The 25,579-nt window shown below is 35.7% G+C and overlaps 1 protein-coding gene across 6 annotated transcripts in view; it reads left to right on the forward strand.

The window, feature by feature from the left end:
• The window catches only part of COL24A1 (collagen type XXIV alpha 1 chain), a 404,239-nt gene that overhangs the window by 242,422 nt on the left and 136,238 nt on the right, over nt 1-25,579 (forward strand). For 5 of the 6 annotated variants that reach the window (XM_016921775.4, XM_063799997.1, XM_063799991.1 and 2 more), the window contains 4 exons: nt 6,805-6,858; nt 7,149-7,193; nt 7,312-7,356; nt 13,573-13,626. In XM_016921775.4, coding sequence (XP_016777264.1) covers nt 6,805-6,858; nt 7,149-7,193; nt 7,312-7,356; nt 13,573-13,626 — 198 coding nt within the window. The remainder of the gene's footprint in view (nt 1-6,804; nt 6,859-7,148; nt 7,194-7,311; nt 7,357-13,572; nt 13,627-25,579) is intronic. The other variant, XM_063799993.1, reaches the window with a different exon arrangement.

The raw sequence follows: 25,579 nt of genomic DNA on the forward strand, positions 1-25,579 counted from the left end.
ACTTCTCTTTCTTCATTCCCTGTGTTGTCTTGACTTATAAAATGAAATAATAAAGTAAAAGTATTTTTCTAAGTAATGGGTTTTGTTTAAGGAAGCATTCTTTTTTATTGATACATATTTGTACGTATTTATGGGGTGGGTGTGATATTTTGTTACATGCATAGAATGAATAGTAAGCAAGTCAGGGTATTTAGGGTATTTCATTCATTACCTTTAGCATTTATCATTTCTATGTGTTGGGAACATTTCAAGTCCACTCTTCTGGTTATTTTGAAATATACAATAAATTATTGCTAACTATAGTCACCCTACTCTGTTATTGAACAAAAGAACTTATTTCTATTTCATTGCATGTTTGTACCCACTAACCTCCCTTTATCTCCCTCTCCCATCCATACACCCTTCCCAGCCTTTGGTATCTATCGTCCTACTCTCTACCTCCATGAAATGAACGTTTTTAGCTCCCACATATGAGTGTGTAGGGCAGCCAGAGATCACCTCCAGCCCCCATTTTAGCCCTCAGTGGGCTCTTCAGCAGGATCTGGAAACCAGATTGACACCAGGCAGATTAACAAGAGACAAGTTACAAATTATATTAGTTTTGTGTGTATATGGGGATCTTTACAAAAGAGTGAAGTCTGAAGTGCCCCAAACAAGATGCTTTTATACTTCTTAGACAAAGAGTGATAAATTTGAGAAAAAGTGACAGGACAAAGAAAATCTAGCTAAAGTGGTAAACATTTCTAGGGAAGTCACTAAGAGATATATTGGCGAGGGGGTGTAAAACAGGTGGAAGATATGAGTTACTTCATTAAAGTGTGTTTATTCAGGTCCATTGCAGCCTTCAATTGTAAGTCTCTGGTGATAAGGGCTATTTTCTCATACTGGTATGGAGAAGGTAGCCCTCCCAGAGGGATCTTTATTGCTTGCTGCATGCAGAAGGAGACAGATCAGCTCGCCCTCCCAGAGGGATCTTTATTGCTTGCTGCATGCAGAAGGAGACAGATCAGCTCACCCTTTTGGAAACTACAATTTCTCCAGTGTTTTCATGACATATTTTGGGATGGTATGTCCTTCATTCCTTCAAGTGAGAACATGCGGCATTTGTCTTTCTGTGCCTGGGTTATTTCACTTAATATAATGACCTCCAGTTCCATCCATGTTCCTACAAATTATTCCATTGTGTACATATACCACACTTTATTTATCCATTTGTCCATTGAAGGACACTTAGTTGATTCCATATCTTTGCTATTGTGAATAGTGCTGCAATAAACATAGGTGCAAAAGTCCCTTCGATATGTGATTTATTTTCCTTTGGATAAATACCCAGTAGTGGGATTCCTGGATTGTATGGTAGTTCGTTTTTTTTTTGGGGACGGAGTCTCATCCTGTTGTCTCACCCTGTTGCCCAGGCTGGAATGCAGTGGCATGATCTCGGCTCACTGCAACCTGTGCCTCCCAGGTTCAAGCAATTCTCCTGTCTCAGACTCCTGAGTAGCTGGGATTACAGGCTACTCAGCCACCATGCCCAGCTAATTTTATATTTTTAGTAGAGATGGGGTTTCACCATGTTGGCCAGGCTGGTCTCAAACTCCTGACCTCAGGTGATCCCACCTGCCTTGGCCTCCCAAAGTGCTGGGATTACAGGCATGAGCCACCACACCCAGGCTTCATTTTTAGTTTTATGAGAAATCTCCATACTCTTTTCCATAGTGGCTATGGAATTAGTAATAATTCACATTCTCACCAACAGCATATAAGAGTTCCCTTTGCTGTGCATCCTGGCCAATAGCTATTGATTTTTGTCTTTCTAATAATAGTCATTCTTCCTGTGATATGATGATATCTTATTGTGGTTTTGATTTCCATTTTCCTGATAATTAGTGATGTTGAGCATTTTTTCATGTGTCTGTTGGCCATTTGTTTGTCTTTTAAGAAATGTCTGCTCACGTCCTTTCCCCAATTTTTAATAGAATTCTTTTTTAACTACTGAGTTGTTTGAGTTCCTTGTGTATTCTGGATATATAGTTCCTTGTCAGATGAATAGTTTGCAAATATGTTCTCTCATTCAACAGGTTGTCTCTTCACACTGTTGATTGTTTCTTATGTTGTAGGGAAGCTTTTTTGTTTACCATAGTCCCATTTGTCTATTTTTGGTTTTGTTTCCTGTGCTTTTGAGGTTTTAACCCAAAAATTATTGCCCAGACCAATGTCATGGAGCTTTTCCCCTTTTTCTTCTGGAAGTTTTATAGTTCCGAGTCTTCATATTTAAGTCTTTAATCCATTTTGGGTTGATTTTTGTATATGGTGCTAAATAAGGGTTTAATTCTTCTGCATCTGGATATACAGTTTTCCTAACATCATTTATTGAAGAGGCCATCCATTCCCCATTGTGTGCTCTTGGCACCTTTGTCAAAAATCAGCTGGCTATAAATGTGTAGATTTATTTCTGGGCTCTCTTTTCTGTTCTATTTGTCTATGTGTCTGTTTTTATACTAGTGCCATGCTGTTTTGGTAACTATAGTTTTGTAGTATATTTTATTTTATTTTATCTTTTAAAGATGGGGTGTCACTCTGTTACCCAGGCTGGAGTGCAGTGACGTGATCATATCACATTGCTGCCTCAAATTCCTGGGCTCACATGATCCCACTGCCTCAACCTCCCGAGTAGCTGGTTCTACAGGCATATTCCACCATGCCTGGCTAATTTTTAAATTTTTTGTAGAGACAGGGTCTTGCCATCTTACCCAGGCTGATCTTGAACTCCTGGGCTCAAGTGATCCTCCCTCCTCAGCTTCCCAAAATGTTGGATTACAGGTATGAGCCACCATACCCAGCCCAGTAGTGTACTTTAAAGTCATGTGGTGTGGTGCTTCCAGCTTTATTCTTTCTGCTTAGGATTACTTTGGCTATTTAGCCTCTTTTTTGTGTTCCATATGAATCTTAGGATTTTTCTTCTATCTCTGTGAAAAATGACATTGGCATTTTGATAGGGATTGCACTGAATCTCTAGATTGCTTTGAGTAGTAAAAGTATTTTTTAAATGTAAAACATAAAATGAGTGGTTATTATTACTATATGTATTCCTTAATTTTAGAGGGAGTTCCTTGATTTGCAATACCAATCAGCACTTTACTTGTGAATGTTTAATATTCGTTTTGTAAACTTCTAAATTTCAGGTCCTCTCTTCCAGTCTGAATTCACTTGCTGACGGGATTAACCTCATTTCTTTTTAACATTTGAAAAAATATTATAAACTTAATAAAGCACAGTCATTCAGTCTTTGTACAGTTAGACATCGTGGGAGTCAGGCTACTCACCTAACATCTACAGACTTCAGTTTCTTCATCTTAAAAAGTGGGATTTGGACTAGTTCAGCTATGGCAGTAGGTGATTTCTGTGCCCAAACAAGAAACTGGCAATTAATTATGAGACTTACTCCAGTTAGATGCAGCCTTTTCTACGTGTATCTAGGCAGCCACTTAATCTGATTTTATCCAAGAAATGAAATGTATTTTCTATCTTTGGACCAAACAATCTTTTTAAATAAAATTCTAAATATACAACTGTGTGTCCAGGGGCCTTTTGAAGCTTAATGCTTATGGCTGCCACCACGTAAACTTAGAATGACTTCTAACTTTCTAACTCTCTATCACTAGCCTTGGAGATATCTACTTCATTGGGCTTGATCATCTAGAGTCAAACTCCTTATCTTCCACCACTCCTCCCTCTCCACCCTAAGCAAACCTACACTTCTAATTTGTTTTCTATTGATGCTGTTATCTTCTACCAATTACTCAGTAATAAAATATCAAAGAAATACATAGTAATTCTAGGTTGTAAAGGAGTTTTAAGGGCCCAATTAATTACCAGTGGACACATTTTCAATTTAGATCTTACTTGTTTTTTATAGTATTTTAGAATGTTGACCACTCATTCCTTTTCACACTCTTTCAGCCTTCTTCTTTTGTTACTCAAAAAAAAATTAGCTGTGTTTCTTTTGGAGCAAAAAGAGAAGAATTAGGCATTGAAGGTGCTAGAGAAAAAGAATCAATAGAGACGGCTAAAATTTCAAGATCATCTTGAGGGTTGAGGGTGATTATTAGAGCAAATTCCTGAGGGACCTTCATGCTTAAAACTTGAGTCATCCTTTGAACACTGTTCTTTTTTCATCTTCGGTTACTCAATTATTGAATATTCTAAGCATGACCCCTCATCAGAACTTTGCACTTGCTGTTTTTTTTTGCTACAGTGATCTTCCCCAAATTATTTGTATAGCTTGCAATCTTACCTCTTTTAGGTGTCTACCACATGTCACTTTAGAGAGACTTTTCAGGCCACCCTATCTGAAATAGTCCTCCCCACCTTGGATACTTTCTAGTTCTTTGTTTTTCTTCATTATACTTAACTACATATTTTCATTTTATAATTTAGTTTTACGTACTCATTTGCTTGTTTATGAATTCAGGGATTTGTCTCTTCTCCCTACCATGTCCTCTGGACCTAAAACAATGCTGGCTTATAGTAGGCACTCGGTATACATCTGCTGAATGAATAACACATGTTAAAAAATACTGATCTATGAAATTAAGTCCATGCTCCTCAACTTGATCTTCAAGGTCTTGAACAGTAAGACTGTAGTTCAGTTTTTCAGTCCTTCATTGGAAAATAGAGCAGAAAGAAAGTTGGGAATAGATTATGGAGTACCTTGAATATAGACTTAGAAATTGTAGGGCCGGAGCTATGGCTTTATCAGGATCAGTGGAGCTACAGATCCTCCATGAAGTGTGTGTTCTGTCCAAATCCATGAATGTGCCTCAGAGGATCAAGGAATGCAGTTACCCTAAGAGTTCCCAAGAAGGGAGTCCTATTATAGTAAATAGCTTTTAATAATATAAAGCTAAACCAAAGCTTATCTCAGATGGGATACAAGAGAAGATTCTGAAGCCTAAAGGACTCCTTCAAATCTGTATGTTGTCCTGGGAGATTTGTATCACCGTTCTGTATAGAAATCTTCAGCATCAGTTTTCTGCCAAATTATTTGTAAGTAAACTTCAGACCTTCACCTTATAAGTCCCAGTCTTCTTTTCCACACTTACATCTTAATATTTCTCAACATGTAAGCAATAGCCTAACCAAACAACTTTTTTATTCTTTGAGTATCTGTTTTCATGCCTCTATATTTTTTTCACATGCTATCCCTCATTGTAGAGTTTCTTCTATTTTGAATAAGTCTATGAGAACTTGACCTCCAGCTGCTAAAAATATCTTTATTTCCCATTACAAATGTGAAGTTTGTCTCCCTCTTTGAATTCTTGTTTTGGTCCTTGGCATGTCTTATCTCTCTGTATATTATTGTCTTTTGTATATTTGTATAGTAGAGAAACTTTCTCTCAATTATAAATCACTGTAACACTTAATATAATTCCTTTTCCACAGGTATTCAGTTAGAGTCTGTAGAATTGAATCAAGTCCCTGAACAAGGACTTTAAGATCTTCCAAAGAAAGTTATAATTTAATGGAAGACTATTCTGTCATTTTCTTATAGAATGACTTTTGCAACGGCTTTTTTGCAACTAATTATTGAATGAACACTGAGGAGTTTTAAATTTACACGAATATTTTCAGTAGTATTTTCTCTACCTTTTCTGTGCCCCTGCCATCTCCCAGTAATTCCTGACAAGCAGTTGCATAGCAGGTACAATGCAGTCAGCACTCATTTTCTTTCTTTCTTTCTTTCTTTTTTTTATTCCAGCTAAACTTTATTTCTTTTTTTTTCTTCAATTTTTATTTTAAGTTCAGGGGTACGTGTACAGGAGGTGCAGGTTTGTTACATAGGTAAACATGTGACATGGTGGTTTGCTGCGCAGATCATCCCATCACTTAGGTATAAAGCCCAGCATCCATTAGCTATTCTTCCTGATACACTCCCTCCCCCCAGGCCCCCTGACAGGCCCCAGTGTGTGTTGTTCCTCACCATGTGTCCATGTGTTATCATCATTCAGCTCCCACTTATAAGTGAGAAAATGCAGTGTTTGGTTTTCTGTTCCTGCATTGCTATCATTTTCTAATAATGTGAAGAGAAGAGCACCATTTAAAAATATTAAATTAAGGAGACTGCTTAGAGAAACAAATCCAGCCACTTTTAATTTAGAGTTGATTAAGAACAAATTCTGGCTGGCTGCTGAGTAAATTATAAAGTGAACAAAATACCCAAATAACACACCTTTATTATAACCACCTCAACTACTGTGTTAGCTATTTTTGTGCTCATTTGACTTATTATTTGTCATTAAATCTTAAAAACATGGGCTGATTCTCCCATGCAGATAGGTTGAGCCATATACCCAGCTGTATTATTTTCTGTTGTCAGGGCATAAAATCAACATCTTGGCCGCGCGCGGTGGGCGGTGGCTCACGCCTGTAATCCCAGCACTTTGGGAGGCCGAGGCGGGTGGATCACGAGGTCAGGAGATCAAGACCATCCTGGCTAACACAGTGAAACCCCGTCTGTACTAAAAATACAAAAAAAATTAGCCAGGCGTGGTGGCGAGCGCCTGTAGTCCCAGCTACTCAGGGGGAGGCTGAGGCAGGAGAATGGCGTGAACCTGGGAGGCGGAGCTTGCAGTGAGCCGAGACGTGCCACTGCGCTCCAGCCTGGGCGACAGAGTGAGACTCCATCTCAAAAAAAAAAAAAAAAAAAAAAAAATCAACATCTTCATCTGTGAGGACACATAACTGTTAAGAAAAAAAAAAAAGGAACATTTCAAATTAACAACAGGATATTTTTTTCACCTCTAGGGATCAAGAGGACCAGATGGTCTCTTAGGGGAACAAGGTATACAAGGTGCCAAGGTAATCATTGATTTTTCTCATTTCATATGTAGTTAAATTTTATTGAGATCATATGTCCTACTAGTCTAAAAAACAATATATTTCCCTACAAAAGTATGGTTCTAAATTTTCTCTTTGTCTAAGTATGAAACGCATAAAGTTTTTACTACACAGGCAGAGATGTTTTCTTTTCAATAATGAACTATATACTTACTGTCTTTTTTGTATGTGAGTGTATGCTAGCATATGCTAGCATACTAAGACCATAATTCACATTCTTACTAACTCACCTGGCTTTGATACTTTGTTAGGGTGAAAAAGGAGATCAAGGAGAAAGAGGGCCTCATGGTCTTATTGTAAGTAATAAAACATTTCACATTAAAGATGAACATTTTAAGTCTTTTTTGTTTTTCTTAGTATGATTAATCTTTTTGGAGGGGACTACTTGACTCAAGAATTTTCTTTCTCATGTAGGGTAAGACTGGAAACCCTGGAGAAAGAGGATTTCAAGGGAAACCAGTAAGTAATTAAAAAAATCATGCTATGAAAAATTTTTATCTGCATTTTTGGGGGAGAGGGGCTGCTCAAACAATGTTTGGGGGATTTTTTGACATAAAAATTATATATACTTGCAGTATACAATGTGATATTTTGATATATGTATAAACTATGAACTGATTACCTTTATCTGCTTTATTCTCTAATACAACTATTGTTTAGTATTCAGTATGTTGGACTAAAAGAATATAAGTTCTTTTTCTCCTTTAATCATTGGGTCATTGTTTTATTTGAGCAAGTTGCTTACCCATTCTGGGCCTGGGTTGTACCTATCCATAACTGGTGGTTATAACTGTTACTTTTACTTCACTCTAGTTATGATAAATTACTTTTACTGTAAAACCCATTTCAAAATAAAATGGTGTGACATATAAATATAATGAGACATTAATAAAGCTAACATAATAACTAACTTTTTTCAGGCCTCTTGCCTAGTTTTCTTTTAACTCAACTTGAATTCCTTTTAGGCCTTTGGAGTATAGAGCTGTGTGTGTCTTCATGCCTTCCCATGGCACTGCTTAAGAGTTGTTAATATTTTATAATACTAGTTATTTTCCTACCATCAAAAATCTTACCAGAATTACACATTTTTTCCCCTGACAGGCAACAAGTTCTATGGTTATCATCACTAAGTAAGAGGAAAAAAATGTTAAAGATTTACCCACACATGCATACTTACACATAGACATATAAGATAGTACATGTATGTGAGCACATAAGCTTAAGTATATGGATATTTTTACTTTCATTCAGAATTTTAATTTTTAATGATGACATTTTGATTTGTTATATACACATATATGCATAATATAAAGTTATAAAAATAGATAATATAAATAGATTGCAGCTCGGGAGACAGAATAGGATAGAATAAAAATGTTTTAGCCGCTACAGTATTAATAATTGTCTATGTAGTAAATGTCACTGCATTTGCTTGTTCCTTTTTGAAATCTGCTGCCCCCTGCCCGCTGTTTCCCACAATAACATTGTATTTAACAGTGATCCAACCTAAAATACCAGAGACCTAAGACAGAAAACAAATGACTATGTCTAGGAAAGAACTTGTGTGTGGCATTGTATTATTGATTAACGTTATCCTCAAAGAATATTACTTGAGTTTTAATATTCATCACCTGAGTTTCTATTATATTGATATAAATGGTGTTTGTATCGATTATGACTACTTTGATATACTTTATACAGTGCTGATACATTGCAGTGAGTGGAAAAGTTTGGAGGTCAAGTTCATCCCTCTCATTTAAAAAAAAATGAGGCCCAGAGAAATAAAATTACTTATTCATTTTGTATTCATTGATGAGCTGAAAATAAAGGTAAAAATATAGGTCATTCATTGTTGACCTTCCCTAGAATTTTACCTTCATTTTCAGCCCATCAATGTATGCCTGTATAAACATGATATTTCATGTTTGACTTTCTCAATTAAATAAAAGATACTAGAATCATTCTGTAACCTTACCCTGGTTTGTAACCTTACCTGGCAAACATGTCTCATAGACTCCTGGAAGAATTAAATTACCTTAGTGTATGACATGGTTGGACATTAAATATGAATTTATAATAGTTGTTGAGGTTTACTTAGCTCTATACCTACATTGTCTCCTTCTCCTTGATTGGATTGACATCTTGGAGAAGCTGGGAAAAGTCAACTGAAAAAAGCCAAACAAGCCCCAAAGGTTCACTTGATCCTTCAGCACAGTCTTAGTGTTTTTAGTCATTTATGCGCTATCAACAAACAGGCAGTGCTGTATATTAGAAAGATAAATTCGAGGTCAGATTGTCCTTTGGTCTAGTGTATGCTCCTAAAAACCATATAACTTTGTTTAAATTGGTTAGGCCTGGGCATGGTGGCTCATGCCTGTAATCCCAGCACTTTGGGAGGCAGAGGCAGAAGGATCTCTTGAGCCCGGGAGTTCAAGACCAGCTAGGGCAATGTAGTGAGACCCCCATCTCTAAAAATACATATTTTTTATTTTTAAAATGAATTTTAAAAAATGGTTGGGATAAGAGCTCTAAGACCCTCTCCATCTCTAAATTTTCATAATTTTAAGCCAGGAATTAAATGAAAACTGGCAACATATAGTGCTCTGGTAATCCAGATAACTAATAAAAGTATATTTGTCCGTGGACCAACACTGTTTCCTATACAATACTTGCCTCCCATACATCTGACTCAAAAGAAAATCAGGAAGAAAGACCACAATCCATTGTGTTATTAAGATGTTAAGGCCTGGATCACTATTTTAGGTTCTCTAAATAATATAAAAACTATCATAACTCATACGTTACTGAGGTTTTTTTTAATCTAGATAGTCTATCAGTTTGTGAGATGGGTGTAAAAATTCTTCAACTATAATTTTTGTGTTTCTCTATTTCTCCCTTTAATTCTAATTTTTCTTTATGTATTTTTAAATTCTATTGTAAGTTTATTCACATTTATAATTATTATGTCTTCCTGATCAATTGATCCTTTTTTTGTTAAAAAATATTCTTGTTTATCTCTGGTAATACTTTTTACTCCTGGTAAAAAGTTGTTGTGAAGTATATGTTATCTGATATTAATACTCACATAAAGTTTCTCCAGCTTTCTTATGCTTGCTGCTTACATGGCATATCTTGTTCCTTAATTTACTTTCAACCTATCTGTGTCTTGATATTTAAAGTGAATATCTTATAGTTGGACCTTGTGTTTTATTCATTCTGACAATTTCTGCCTTTTAATTTGAGCATTTGTTCAATTTCAATTTAATGTAATTATTGATATGTAATTGATGTGGTTAGATTTGGGTCTCCCATTTAATGACCTGTTTTTCTTTCTGTCCTTTTTATTGTTATTGTTCAATGTCTTCTGTTGGCATTGAATAATTTTGAGAATTCTATTTTAATCTGTCTGTTGGATTTTTAGCTCTATTTCTTCTCATAATTTTCCATGGTTATTCTAGGTCAAGGGACAGCAAACTTTTATTGTGAAGTGCCACAAAATAAGTATTTTATGTAAATACTTAACACAAGTGTAAGAAACTTGCCAACAATATAGGTCCATTTACTAATATTTTTTATGCTATAATTATTTTATGTATTACATCTACATATATTTTAAACTACACATTGCAAAGTTATGATTTTTGCTTTAATATAAATAAAATATTTTCATGATGTAAATGAAATACATACTTTAGAGATGTTTAATGGGGAAAAAATGTTTATCATTTACCCACATATTTGCCATTTCTGATGTTATTCATTCCTTTCTGAAGATTTGTGTTTCCAAATGATGTCATTTTCCTGTAACCTATAGAACATCCTTTATATTTCTTGTAGTAAAGTCTGATAGTACATATTTCTCTTAGTTTTTGTTTATAAAATGTCTTTATTTTTCCTTTACTTTTGAAGTATACTTTCACCGGATATCAGATTTTAGGTTGACAGAGTCTTTTGGGGGATTTTTTGTTTTCATTCAGCACTATAAAGATAACTTGCCATTTTCTTTTGGCCGCTGGTATTTCTGATAAGTAGTCCACAGTTATATATATATATATTCCCTTGCATATAATGTATCATTATATTTTATTGGAATCAATCATATTGGAAGTCATATATTGGTTTTGCCACTTACTAGCAGTCTTGACTTTGTACAAATTACTTAACTTCTCTGGGCTTCAGTTTCTCTATCTTTGATATAGGAACTCTTTCATAGTCATAATAAATGTATAACAAATGATATTTATTATGTTCCTGGCACAGGCTCTAATAAATAACAACCAAAATAGTCATTATTATCCTCATGGTCATCATTATCATAGTTACTGGGTTGAAGTCATAGAGAAGGGAGTTCTGAAAAGCCTTAAAGATAATTTTTATTTTATTCCAGCTTGTGCTTTTCCTCTTTATCCCCAATAAAAATAGAGTCCACTTAAATTATTTCGTAGCTTTGCAAAAGAGCTTTTATGCAGTATCAACAGCATTAAAAGTACATGATAAGCTTGATATTATGTCTAAACATACTTTACAAAGAAAATTGGGCAGACATTATTTAAAGTTCTGAAGTTTTCTGTATATTTCAGTTGGTGTACTAGGCACAGAGAGATTCCTTATAATGATCCTCTCTCTTAATTAAGGATCCTGGAGTAAATAGGCACCATATCATTTACATGACTGAAACAGGGCCTCAACCAGATGGGAGTCCATAATTTTACATATTTCCCTTTCCCTAGCCAGAAAAACTGAACATAGCATTAAAGATTATAACTTAGAAGATAGTGTGTTGCTAAGAACTTTGAATATCTTTACTTCTAATTTAATGTCATATTTTTATACCTTTTAGTTTTTAAGGTAAAATGGTATTTGTGATTAGCTGTATAGTTATCAGCTTTCCTGAGATCAATAATGTAGAAGATGCAACTTACGGCCGGGCGCAGAGGCTCACGCCTGTAATCCCAGCACTTTGGGAGGCCAAGGCAGGTGGATCACGAGGTCAGGAGATTGAAACCATCCTGGTTAACACGGTGAAACTCTGTCTCTACTAAAAATACAAAAAAAAAAAAAAAAATTAGCCGGGCGTGGTGGCGGGCACCTGTAGTCCCAGCTGCTCGGGAGGCTGAGGCAGGAGAACGGCGTGAACCCAGGATGTGGAGGTTGCAGTGAGCCAAGATCATGCTGCTGCACTCTAGTCTGGGTGACAGAATGAGACTCCATCTCAAGAAAAAAAAAAGAAAAAAAGATGCAACTTACAAAAGGGTCAACATGTTATGTATTGTCAGTGGTCATCAGTGCCTCGCACACAGTAAATGCTCAATAAATCTTTGACTGAGTCAGAGAAGACTCAGAATTTGGTTTAGTGTTCTATCTACTTCATATCTGAGATGCTCTTTTATGGTACTACAAAGAGTGTAAAGATGGGGAAAAAAGGAAGTTACAGGTCCAGTATGGTTATTTCCGGTTATCTAGGTTCCAAGACTCCTGTGCCTTGCCAGGGTTTAAAGGCAAAAGTCATACTTATTAACACATCACAAGGATTATTATTTTTGGAAAAAGGAAACTTTATATGAATATTAAAACTATAAAGAAATTCAGATTTAAAATAATTTTGGATAATTATTTGTCACAATATAGGAGTGAGGATTAAATAAAAATAGGGGTAGATATAAAGAACTCCTACAACTCAAGAATAAAAAAACAACCTGATGGAAAAATGAGCAAAGGACTTGAATAGACATTTCTCCAAAGAAGATATACAAATGGCCAGTAAGCACGTGAAAAGATACTCAACATCACTAGTCATTAGGGAAATGAAAATCAAACCACCATGGGATACTATTTCACAAACATTAGAATGCTGTTCTAAAAAAAAAAAAAAGAAAATTTGTGTGGCCAAGGATGTGGAGGAATTAGAACCCTTGTGCATTATTGGTACAAATATAAAATAGGGGGACTGCTGTGGAAAACAGTTTGGTGGTTTGTCAAGAAGTTAAACAGAGAATTACCATATGATCTATCAGTTCCACTTCTAGGTAGATACCCAAATAACTGAAAAAAGGGACTCATACAGATACTCGCATACCCATGTTAATAGCCGCATTATTCACAATAGCCAAAAGTTAGAAGTGATCCATGTTCTTTGATAGACGAATAGGTAAACAAAATGTGGAATATGCATACAGTGGACCCAATCTTAAAAAGCAGGAAGTTTTGACACATGCTACAACAGGGATGAACCTTGAAGACATTATGCTAAGTGAAATAAGCCAGTCACAGAAAGACAGATATTGTATGATCTCACTAATATGAGGTACTTAGGGTAGTCAAATTCATGGAGACAGAAAATAGAATGGTGGTTGCCAGGAAATAGAAAAAAGGGGGTGATGGGGAGCTAGTATTTAATGGGTACAGAGTTACAGTTTGGGAAGATGAAAAAGTTCTGGTAACGGTTACACAACATTGTGAATGCACTTACTGCCACAAACTTTACATTTAAAAATGGTTAAAATAGTAAATTTTATGTTGTGTGTATCTTACCACAAAAGCAAAAAAAAAAAAAAAAAGAATAGCAATAGACAGAAAAGTTGGGTGGAAGGATCCATAGGAAAGCTAAGGTAAGGAAAGTGTCTAAAACATCTTCACACACCACTTTTCCTACAAGTATTGCCTTTATTTGTCCAGGGTTTACAGGGATTGCCTGGAAGTACAGGTGACAGAGGACTTCCAGGAGAGCCAGTAAGTTTATCTTTATACTTTTCTAATTGTGTTTTTCTCATAAAATACATTTACGTTTCCATTATTGCTCTGCTGTGCTGTGACTGGTATGTTTTAGAAAGCAGCATTTATCATAGACACCATAGACTAATCACATAGAATGAAAAATAATAGTTTATAGTGCCTTTCTGGTTGCATATAGTCAAATATGGTGCTGTTTTTCTGGAGCTGTTAAATCTGAGCATATTTCTATTTTCAACAAAGAAAACTCTGTTTTATTGAATCTCAGAAATTCTCTTTCTGAATGGCTTGCTGTTCTTATAATTATTATGTTGCCACACACGCACAATCACATTTATGAGGCAATTTCTATAATTAGAAGACCATATAGAGAGAAGCCAAATTTTACATCTGATGGGCCAAAATGTGCAAACATGACAGAAATGCAGTTACATCAACAGTACAAAAGCTTGCATCAATACAAAAACTTATGAAATCATTATGAAATAGTTTCATAAATATGATTCAATTATAGAGTTTCCATGGACGGTACATTGTGAAAAGGAAAGACCTGTCACACCTACTTTCTTACAATTTATTCTTTTTTGCCAATGAAGTCATTCTTCTGGTTAATAGTGTCAGATGTAATGTGCTATAATGTGCTTCTAAGATGTACAATACAATATAGTCTTTCAAACAACTGCATTGATTTTATTATCGGTTGACACAAAGGTTTACAGGTGGCTTTTGTATAATTCATTTAGTTAGTAGCAAATGGAAAATTCTAACACTAAAAGAGCTATTCTTACCTTAGCTTTTTCCTCATTTATATACTTAATCTATGATATAAGCTCTCAAACAATAAGTGAAGATTTGACAGTATTTATAGTTCTTTCCAAATAAAGAATCTTAGATATGTTGTTGATTTTTTAAGCTAAATCCTTCTTGGTTTTCTCCCTATTATGTATATCTTAACCTGCCATTTCAATTCTGATATTTATCTGACCTAAAATAATGCAACTCTCTTTAGCATTATTTACTTAAGTATATCCCCTAAAAAGTCTGTACACTGCTTGAAATCAGAGACCATTTCTTTTATCTTTGTAATCCCCTTTCCTGGTATAATGTCTGGTATATATAAGTAAGTGCCAGATAGGGATAGAAATGAGGCAGGTGACAAAACACTCATAGATTTATGAGGGCTATTGCCAACATTTTTAATTTTTATCCTTAGAACAAAGGATGTTATTAAAGGGCTCAGACTAGCTTTATTATCAGATTATTTAGTTTATTATCTGATATCTATTTTGTAAACATCAGTTAAATTACAAAATGGAGGGAGCCAAGAATGGCTGGCTGTTGCAATAATCCAGATAAAAAATGGCAGGACCTTTTTTATGAGCAGGGAAAAGAAGTGGACAGACTAATTCAAAAGGAGATAAAACCAATAGGTAATAAAGACTCTGTATGTGAAGTATAATTCTTAAATTTCTGGCTTATTTTATTAAAGAGTTGATGATACTATTCACTGAAACAAAAAAAAAACACGGAAAAGTAGGTTTGAGAATGGAAGATTATAAATTCAGTTTAACTGTTGAATTTCAGGTGTCTTTGAGAAACATGAAGTTGGCAGTTGGCTTCAGAGTAGAGGAATACACTGAAGTTAAAAAATGTTGGATTCATTGCCTATGGAAAGAGTATAGAAGTGAGAAAAGAAAAAGATCTAAGGCTGAGGCTTAAAGAACTACAACATTTACAAAACGCTGGCAGAAAAGGTTGAAACTGCACAAGAAACTGAGAGAATAAGAAGAAAATCAGACATGTAAGTTAGGAGTTTCAGCCATAAACATAACCCATCTTAAAATCTTCATGATAATATTAGATCCCCTTAGAAGTACGTAGGCATAAAGTAGGATAGGTAAACTACAGCCCTCAGTCCACTTATACTTCTGTAAATCAAATTTTATTGAAACACAGCCACAACGATTCCCTTATGTAGGGATGGCTGCTTTCATACTATAACAGCAAAGTTTAAAAGTTTTGACAGAGACCACATGACCCACAAGCCTAAAATACTTACTGTCTTGCCCTTGAAAAAAAAAAAAAGTTTGCTGACCCCTGATGTAGATTTTAATCACACACGTACAGAAAGAAAATCTAATCAATGCAAACCTTGTAACAAATAATGTCCCTTGGTTTATGTAGTGTTCAACCTGCACAACTGTACCCAATCACCTTCAATAAGAGGAGAATGGTGACATTTGTCCATTCTGTCTTTTATTATTTTGTTCATTTATTCTTCCATTTCAGAAGACAAGTTGAAAAAAAATCTCCTGACCTAAATAAATATAGTTAATATCTGTTAATTATTGAAAACTGCCTTTAAAGAGGGAACAAGGGGAATGCTGTACTCTAAAATTAACTCTTCATAAGCTTGCTTTATAATATCCCCCTGTAAATTTTAAAATATTATTTTCTAGCTACTCTTTCTTAGATACCAGAAGTCATTTCCACTTACCTCAAAAAATAGTTAACAGGATTCTCAAGTTAACTAAAAGTGTATAATAAAACTTCACTCAGTTCCTCATTAGATCACTTTTAAAGATAAAGTGGCAACAGTCTCGGAAACAAAAGATAAGAGTACTCTCTATCAGCATCTCAGTCAGACAAAGAGAGCAGCCAAAATAAAGTGGCAGATGAATTTCACTTACAAATGTAATTGTAAAAATCTAAACAAAAAATTAAGTAAAATTTAACCATGTATATAAAGAATTATCCACCTTAATGAAGTAAAAGGAAGAATTACAATCAAGGAAAAGTTTGTTATTAAGAAATCTATTAATATATCACAGATATAATGAAAAATACAAAAGCAAGTAGTCTAAAATTTAGCAACCATTTTTTTTTTCTTTTTTAAGACAGAGTCTCGCTCTGTCGCCCAGGCTAGAGTACAGTGGTGCAATCTTGGCTCACTGCAACCTCCGCCTCCCGGGTTCAAGCAATTCTCCTACCTCAGCCTCCCGAGTAGCTGGGACTACAGGTGCATGCCACCACGCCCCGCTAATTTTTTGTATTTTTAGTAGAGACAGGATTTCACCGTGTTAGCCAGGATGGTCTTGATCTCCTGACCTTGTGATCCGCCTGCCTCTGCCTCCCAAAGTGCTGGGATTACAGGCGTGAGCCACCACATCCAGCCAACCATTTTTGATTCTTTAAAAATCATCACATGGGAGCCAAGCACGGTGGCTCACGCCTGTAATCCCAGCACTTTGGGAGGCCAAGGCAGATGGATCACTTGAGGTCAGGAGTTCAAGACCAGTCTGGCCAATATAGTGAAACCCCACCTCTACTAAAAATACAAAAGATTAGCCAGATGTGGTGGTGCACACCTGTAGTCCTAGCTACTCGAGAGGCTGAGGCAGAATTGCTTTAACCCAGGAGGCAAGCCAAGATTGCACAACTGCACTCCAACCTGGGTGACAGAGTGAGATTCCATCTCAAAAAAAAAAAAAGTTATTGTGTGTGGAACACAATTTGGCTTCTAGCTGAATCCAGTCTCCCCCCTAAAAAAGATTTAAAAATCATAGTGTGAAAGTTGTCAGAATCAAAATGGAGTCACTGATGTTAAGAAAATGAAAGAAAAACCTGACAAATAGAGCTGAAGGCCATAAAGACAGAGTTCTCATTCTTAGATGCCTGATAACACAAACTATCACAAAAAATTGCAAAAATCACAACCTTGCCCAAAGGACATTTGCACCCATATACAAAAAATACTTCTGAAAAGACATCTGCCCAGCAACAGCCTGTCCAGCCTTGGACTGGTGTCACCATTGTTGTTGATATTTTTAGCCAAGGATAATCATTTCAAAACAATTACATAATCCTCATTTTTCCTTTAGAAACCATTACCTTCCTTTATCTCCCTGAATATGTGCATAGCTTACTATGGCATGCATATTCCCATTGCAATGCTCTATTCCAAAATAAATTCCTTATTTATTTTAGAGAGCCTCTTTCTCTCTGTCATTTAGGTTGACAATAGTAAAGTGTTTTCTGGGTTGGGCACGGTGGCTCACACCTGTAAACCCAGCACTTTGGGAGGCCAAAGCAGGTGGATCACCTGAGGTCAGGAGTTTGAGATCAGCCTGGCCAACATTTAGTTTCTACTTAAAAAAAAAAAAAAAATATATATATATATATATATATATATATACACAAAAATTAGCCAGCCATGGTGGTGGGTGCCTGTAATCCCAGCTACTCAGGAACCTGAGGTAGGAGAATTACTTGAACCTGGGAGGCGGAGGTTGCAGTGAGCCGAGATCGCGCCACTGCACTCCAGCCTGGGTGACGGAACAAGACTCTGCCTCTAAATAAATAAATAAATAAATGTGTTTTCTGGTATGAAATGTAAGGAACTTGGAAGTCATCACTCCCATCCTCAAAACAAGAAAAAAAGATGGACATACTGAAAATCAACAACTCTTCTTAGATCTGTCAGAGAATTAAGGTTACAAGACAAACTACTGCCCCCAAAATGGAGAGACAGACAGGCAACTACATAGCCCACACCTGGACAGTAGGGACACTTTAAACTATAATTAGCAAATTACTGGAGACTCAGTGTAGACCAGCTTGAGTGTTAAAAAACTCAGAGAGGGCCCAGTCTTTGGGAGGCCCCTACATGCTCCTGAGTTTTACTTCCTCCCAGAGCCCTAACAGGTTCTTACTTTAAAGATAGAGAAAAATTCCCTCTGACTTCCAGCAGAGGGAGAGGGATAGTAAGCATTTTGAAAAACACCTAGAATTCTCTGATCTCCTTAACAGTTCTTGTCCTCCAGGGAAATTATTTATCAGAGAATAAACTGGTGTTTTACCAAAGACTAACTGACCTTTGGGAAAGGAAAACCTAGTTTCACCTCCCTCTAGCCTTCAGTTGGAGGAAGAGAAATATTCCACTCCAGCCCCCTCTGGCCTTTGATGTGGAAGAAGGGTAATATCCAATTCAGACTCACTAAAAGACTGAGACCTAATTGTAGAACTATAGAATGCCCTTCCTACACTCATACCTTACAATCAAATCAGTGGGGTTCCTGTGCAATAACAGATTATAGCTAAAGGAACTGTGCCACAAACCCTATTTAAAGAGTCCCTCAGAAAGGCTAAATAAAACAGGGGAGTAAAAAACAATGACATTAGAGGACATTTTAGCCTCAGACACCATAGCTACAACAACCAGTAAACACAGCCTAACCCCCAGCCAGATAATATCAAATATCACATTAAAGGCCTATTCACCTTGGTTTCATTTACATTTACATCATGTCTGGCTTTCAAAAAAAATTATAAGGCAAGGTAAAAGGCAAAAACAGTCTACAGAGACAAGCAGAAACAGACTCAGGGATAGCAGACATTTTGGAATTATGAAACTGGGAATTTCAAAGTGAAAGAGAAATAAAGTCTTTCTCAAACAAAAATTTAAAGAATTTGTCACTAGCAGACCAGCAAGAAATGTTAAAAGAAGTTCTTCAGAGAGAAGAAAAGTGGCATAGGTAAGAAACTCATCTAGGAAAGAAGAAGAGTGTTGGAGAAGGAATAAATAAAGGTAAAATAAAATATTTTTATAATTCTTCATTGATCTAACAGACAATTTGTACAAAATAATAATAGCAACAGTGTATTCGGTATTATATCTCATGGATAAGTCAAATGTTATAGGAACAAGAGGGAGGAATTGTTATAAAGTGTTGGCACTACTCATGAAGTGGTATAGTGTTATTTGAAAATGGACTTGATCAATGGCCATAGCACCCTGAATGTTCTCAATCTCATCTGATCTTGGATGCTAAACAGGGTCAGGACTGGTTAGTACAGGGATTGGAGATGGCCTAGGAATACCACGTACTGTAGGGTTTTTAAAAAAAGAAAGAAAATGGACTTGGGTTAATTGTAAATATGTATTGCAAACTCTAGAGTGGCCACTTTAAAAAGTTTTAAAAGTAGTATAGTTTGTATGCTAAACCAGGAAAGAAAATGAAATCATATAAAATGCTTAATTAAAATGAGAGGCCAGACTGGGCACAGTGGCTCATGCCTATAATCCTAGCACTTTAGGAGGCCGAGGCAGGTAGATTGCTTGTGGTCAGGAGTTTGAGACCAGCCTGGACAACATGGTAAAACCCCATCTCTACCAAAAAACGCAAAAATTAGTTGGACATGGTGGGACTCTCCAGTAGTCCCAGCTACTCAGGGGGCTGAAGTGGGAGAATCGCTTGAACCCGGGAGGCAGAGTTTGCAGTGCACCGAGATCATGCCACTACACTCCAGCCTGGATGACAGAGTGAGACTCTATCTCAAAAAAGAAATAGACATAAAAATTAAAATAAAATAAAATGAGAAGCCAAAAACATTAAAAAGAAGAAGAAGAAGACGAAAGAAGAAGAAGCAATAAAGAACAAAGACAACAAATGAAAACTAACGCAGTCCACAGTTGATATATACTAACTCAATGATATCATAGTCACTTAAATGTCAATGGTTTAAGTATACCACTTAAGAAATAAGAGATTGCCAAAGTGAATAGGAAAGCAAAACCCAATTGTATGTTGTCTTCAAGAAATCCATTTGAAATATGAAGGAAAGTATACCATGCTAACGCTATTCAAAGGAAAGCTGGAAATATTTATATTTCAGAGAAAGCAGACTTCAGAACAAGGAAAATTATCAGGGTAAAGAGAGACATGGTGCAATGATAGCAGGGTCATTTCTCCAAGCTAGGATAACAATACTTAATGCACCTGACGACGGAGCATCAAAATACATGAAGCAAATGCTGAGATAATTTTCAAGGAAAAATAGATGACTCTATTATTATAGTTGGAGACAATAACACCCCTCTATCAGTAATTGAGAGACCCAGCAGGCAGAAAATTAGTCAAGAGAGAGTTAGTACCGTAAGTCAACTAGATCTAATTTACATTTATAAAATATGTTATCCAACAACAGTAGAATACACATGCTTCACAAACTGACATGGAACACTCACCAAGATAGACCAAATTCTGGGCCATAAAACACCTTAACAAATTTTTTTGTTCGTGTGTGGTTTTTTTTTTTTTTTTTTTTTTTTTTTGAGACGGAGTCTTGCTCTGTCGCCCAGGCTGGAGTGTAGTGACCTATCTCGGCTCACTGCAAGCTCCGCCTCCCGGGTTCGCGCCATTCTCCTTCCTCAGCCTCTCCAAGTAGCTGGGACTACAGGCGCCAGCCACCATGCCCGGCTAATTTTTTGTATTTTTAGTAGAGAGGGGTTTCACCGTGGTCTCGATCTCCTGACCTCGTGAACCGCCCGCCTCAGCCTCCCAAAGTGCTGGGATTACAAGCGTGAGCCACTGCGCCCGGCCAACAACAAATTTAAAAGACTAGACATCATACAATGTTTGCTCTCACACCACAGTGACAGAAAATGGCTGGAAAATCCCAAAACATTTGGAGATTAAATAATACACTTTTAATAACTTATTGGTCAAAGAAGGAGTTTCAGGAATAATTTAAAAATATTTTGAACTAAATGAAAATGTAGTTTGTCAAAATTCGTGGGATGCAGTTCCTAGAGGGTAATTTATAGCACTGAATAAGAGGAAAGAAGAAATACTTAAGATTAGTAATCTAAGCTTCCATCCTAGGAAACTATAAAAGAAAAGCAAATTAAATACAAAGTAAGCAGAAGAAAATAAGTAATAAAAATCAGCAGAAATCAGTGAAATTGAAAACAGGAAAACAATAGAGAACATCAATGCAACCAAAATTAATCAACCTCAGGCCAGGCTAACCAAGGGGAAAAAAAGGAGAAAATACAAATTACTAATATCAGAAGTGAAAGAGAGGCCATCACTACTGATCTCATTAACATTAAAATGACAATAAATGGATATTATGAGCAATTCTATTTTCACAAATTTTTTTTTCTGTTTTGAGACAGAGTCTCGTTCTGTCACCCAGGCTGGAATGCAGTGGCGTGATCTCAGCTCACTGCAACCTCCACCTCCTGGGTTCAAGTGATTCTCCTGCCTCAGCCTCCTGGGTAGCTGGGATTACAGGTGCGTACCACCACACCTGGCTAATTTTTTTTTTTTTTGTATTTTTAGTAGAAATGGGGTTTCACCAGGTTGGTCAGGCTGGTCTCAAACTCCTGACCTCGTGATCGGCCCGCCTCGGCCTCCCAATATTTCCACAAATTTGATAACTTAAATGAAATAGACCAATTCCTTAAAAGATGTATTTTACCAAAACTCATATAAACAGAAAGGGATAACCTGAATAGGTTTGATTTGATTTGATTTGATTTGATATCCATCAATATCTTCCTCAACCTGTGTTGATAAAGAAATAGAATCAATCACTAATAACCTTCTAAAACAGAAAGTACTGGTTCCAGGTTATCTCATTGGTGAATTCAACTAAACCTTTAAAGAACATGTACAAGCTGTTCCAGAAAATAGAAACAATAGAATATTTCCTAATTATGTGAGACCACACACATGAGGCCATTATGTGAGCATTACCTTAAAAACAAAACCAGACAAACACATCACAAGAAAACTATAGACCAATATCATTCATGAACATAGATGTAAAATCCTCAACAAAATATTAGCAAATTGAATCAAACAATGTATAAACAGAATTATGCATCATAACCCAGTGGAATTTTTTCCAGGTATACAAGGCTGGTTTAACAGTAGAATGTCAATTAATGTAATCCATCACCTCAATAAGCTAAATAAGAAAATGTAATATGAAAAGTTGCAGAAAAATAATTTGACAAAATCCAACAACGATTCACGATAAAAAAAAAAAAACTCTCAAACTTGGAATAAAGGGGCACTTCCTCAGCTTTTTGAAAAACGTATTTTTTAAAAAACCTTATAGCCAACATTATACTTACTGGTGAGAAAACTAGATACTTTTCATTTAAGAACAAGGGAATAAGGAAAACATGTTCCTCCTTTGTTAAATTTTGACTCCTATTCAGCATAGTTCTGGAAGTCCTAGCTAGTGCAATAAGAAAAGAAAAGAAAATATACAAATTGGGAAAGAAGAAATAAAACTGTCTTTCTTTGTATATGGCATGGCTGTCTGTGTAAAAAATCTTCAAGAACTGATTTTTTCAACTCCCGAAACTAATAAGCAGTTATAATGAGATTGTAGCATAACAGGGTATAAGTTAATATACAAAATTCAATTGCTTTTCTATATTAACAGCAATGAGTAATTGGAATTTAAAATGAAAAACACAATACCATTTACATTAGCACCAAAAAAGAGAGAAAGAAATAGTTGTAACTCTAACAAAATATATACAAGATCTATATGAGGTAAACTTTTATCAAAGAAATTAAAGATCTACATAAATGGAAGGATATTTCATGGTTATGGGTAGAAAGACTCAATATTGTTGAGATATTAGTTCTTCACAAATTGATCTATCAAGTCAATTCAATTCTAATCAAAATCCAAGCAAGTTACATTGTAGATATTAACAGATTCTGAAGTTCCTATGGAAAGGCAAAAGACCCAGAATAGCCAATACAATATTGAAGAACAAACTTGGAGAACTGACACTGACTTCAAGATTTACTGTAAAACTACAGTAATCAAGACAGTGTGATATTGGCAAAAGAATAGACAAGTACAATTGACCCTTGAACAACACGGGTTTGAACTGCAAAGGTCCTCTTATTTGTGGATTTTCTTTCACCTCCGCTACCCCTGAGACAGCGAGAACAACCCCTTCTCTTCTTCCACCTCCTCAGCCTACTCAGCATGGAGACAATGAGGATGAAGATCTTGATGATGCTCTACTTCCACTTAAGAATACAGTATTCTTTATTCTAGCTTACTTTAAAATACAGTATACAATACATATAACATATAAAATATGTGTTAAACAGCTGCTTATGTTATTAGTAAGGCATCCAGTCAACAGTAGGCTATAAGTGGTTACATTTTGGAGGAGTCAAAAGTTGTACTCAGATTTTTAACTCTGCAGGAGGTTGGCACTGTAACCCTTATGTTGTTTTAAGTGTCGACTGTAGATCATTGGAACAGAGTGGTAAGCCCAGAAATAGAACAGTTATACTCTTTGTTCTACACAATATACACAACATATAGTCACAAATAAAATCAAGTGATCTGTGACAAAGGAGCAAAGGCAATACAATGGATAGTCTTTTCAACAAATTATGCTGGAACAAATAGATATCCACATGCAAAACGTGAATCTAGATGCAGATCTTACACCTTACACACACACACACACCCTCAAAATGAATCATAGACTTAAATGTAAAAAACAAAACCATAAAACTCCTAAAATATAAACGTAGAGAAAATCTATGTGACCTGAGGTTTGTTGATGAGTTTTTAGCTATGTCACCAAAAGCACAACCCATGAAAGAAAAAATTGGTAAGTTGGACTTCATTAACATCTTTTTAAATCTGCCTTGAAAAAACACTGTTAAGAGAATGAAGAGACAGTCCACAGACTGGGAGAAAATATTTTCAAAACATGTATCTGATAAAAGACTTGTATCCAAAATATAGAAAAAAAAATTTTAAACTCAACAATTTTCTTTAAAAAGCAGTTAAAATGTTGGCAAAAATCTGAACAGACACCACACCAAAGAAGATATAGAAATGGTATAGAAGGATGTAAAAATATGCTCAACATCATATGTCATTAGTAAATTGCAAATTAAAACAATAATGACATACCACTGTACATCTGTTAGAATGGCTGAAATCTAAAACTTTGATAATGCCACAGGTTGGCAAGGATGTGGAGCAACAGGAGCTCTCATTCATTGCTGGTGAGAATGCAAAATGGTACAGCCACTTTGGAAGACAGTATGGCAGTTTTTTAAGAAGCTAGGCATACTCTTAACATATGATCCAGTGATCACAATCCTTAGTGTTTACCCAAATGAGTTGAAAACTTACGTCCACACAAAAACCTGTACAAGAATGTTTATAGCAGCTTTATTTATAGGTGCAAAAAATTTGAAGCAACCAATATGAACCAATATGTCTGCTATAATTGGACCGTGTTTCCCCAAAATTCATATGTTGAAATCCCAATTCCCAAGGTAATGGTATTATAGGGCAGGATCTTTGAGGTGCTGTGCCCTCATGATTGGGAGTAGTGTCTTTATAAAAGATGCACGAGAGAGCTAGCTCATTCCTTCTAACATGTGAGGACACAACTAGAAGGCACCATCTATGAAGCAGCAAGTGGGCCTTCACCAGACACTGAATCTGCCAGCACCTTGATCTTGGACTTTCCAGCCTCCAGAACTGTGGGAAATAAATTTGTGTGGTTTATAAGCTATTAATTATACTATTTTGTTATAGAATCCTGAGTGAACTAAAACAATGTCCAATGAATAAATGGATAAACAAACTGTGGTATATCCATACAATGGAATATTATTCAGCATTAAAAATAAATGAGCTATCAAGCCACAAAAATGTATAAAGGAACTTTAAATGCATACTGCTAAGTTAAAGAAGTCAGTATGAAAAGGTTACATGCTGTATGATTCCAACTATATGACACTCTTGAGGGGTAAAACTGTACAGTCAGTAAAAAAAGATCATATATTTACTTCTTTAAGATGCAAATTTGTTTGTCACATATTTGCTAGGAATTTTAAGTAGATGAATGACTATCACATACATTAAATAAGATACCTTGTCAAAATGCTTAGCACAATATATGATACTTATGAGGTGCTTAATAAATGTTGAATGAATGAGTGCATTAGAGGTGCTTAATAAATGTTGAATGAATGAGTGCATTAAAGAATAAAAGAATGAATGCCACTCTTTTCTTTTTAATATAAGCATAGCTTAGTAAATTTATTTTAAAAACACACATGAAGCTGGGCGCAGTGGCTCACGCCTGTAATCCCAG

This window comes from Pan troglodytes, chromosome 1 (genome assembly GCF_028858775.2).
Source record: "Pan troglodytes isolate AG18354 chromosome 1, NHGRI_mPanTro3-v2.0_pri, whole genome shotgun sequence".
In the NCBI taxonomy this organism is placed as follows: Eukaryota; Metazoa; Chordata; class Mammalia; order Primates; family Hominidae; genus Pan; species Pan troglodytes.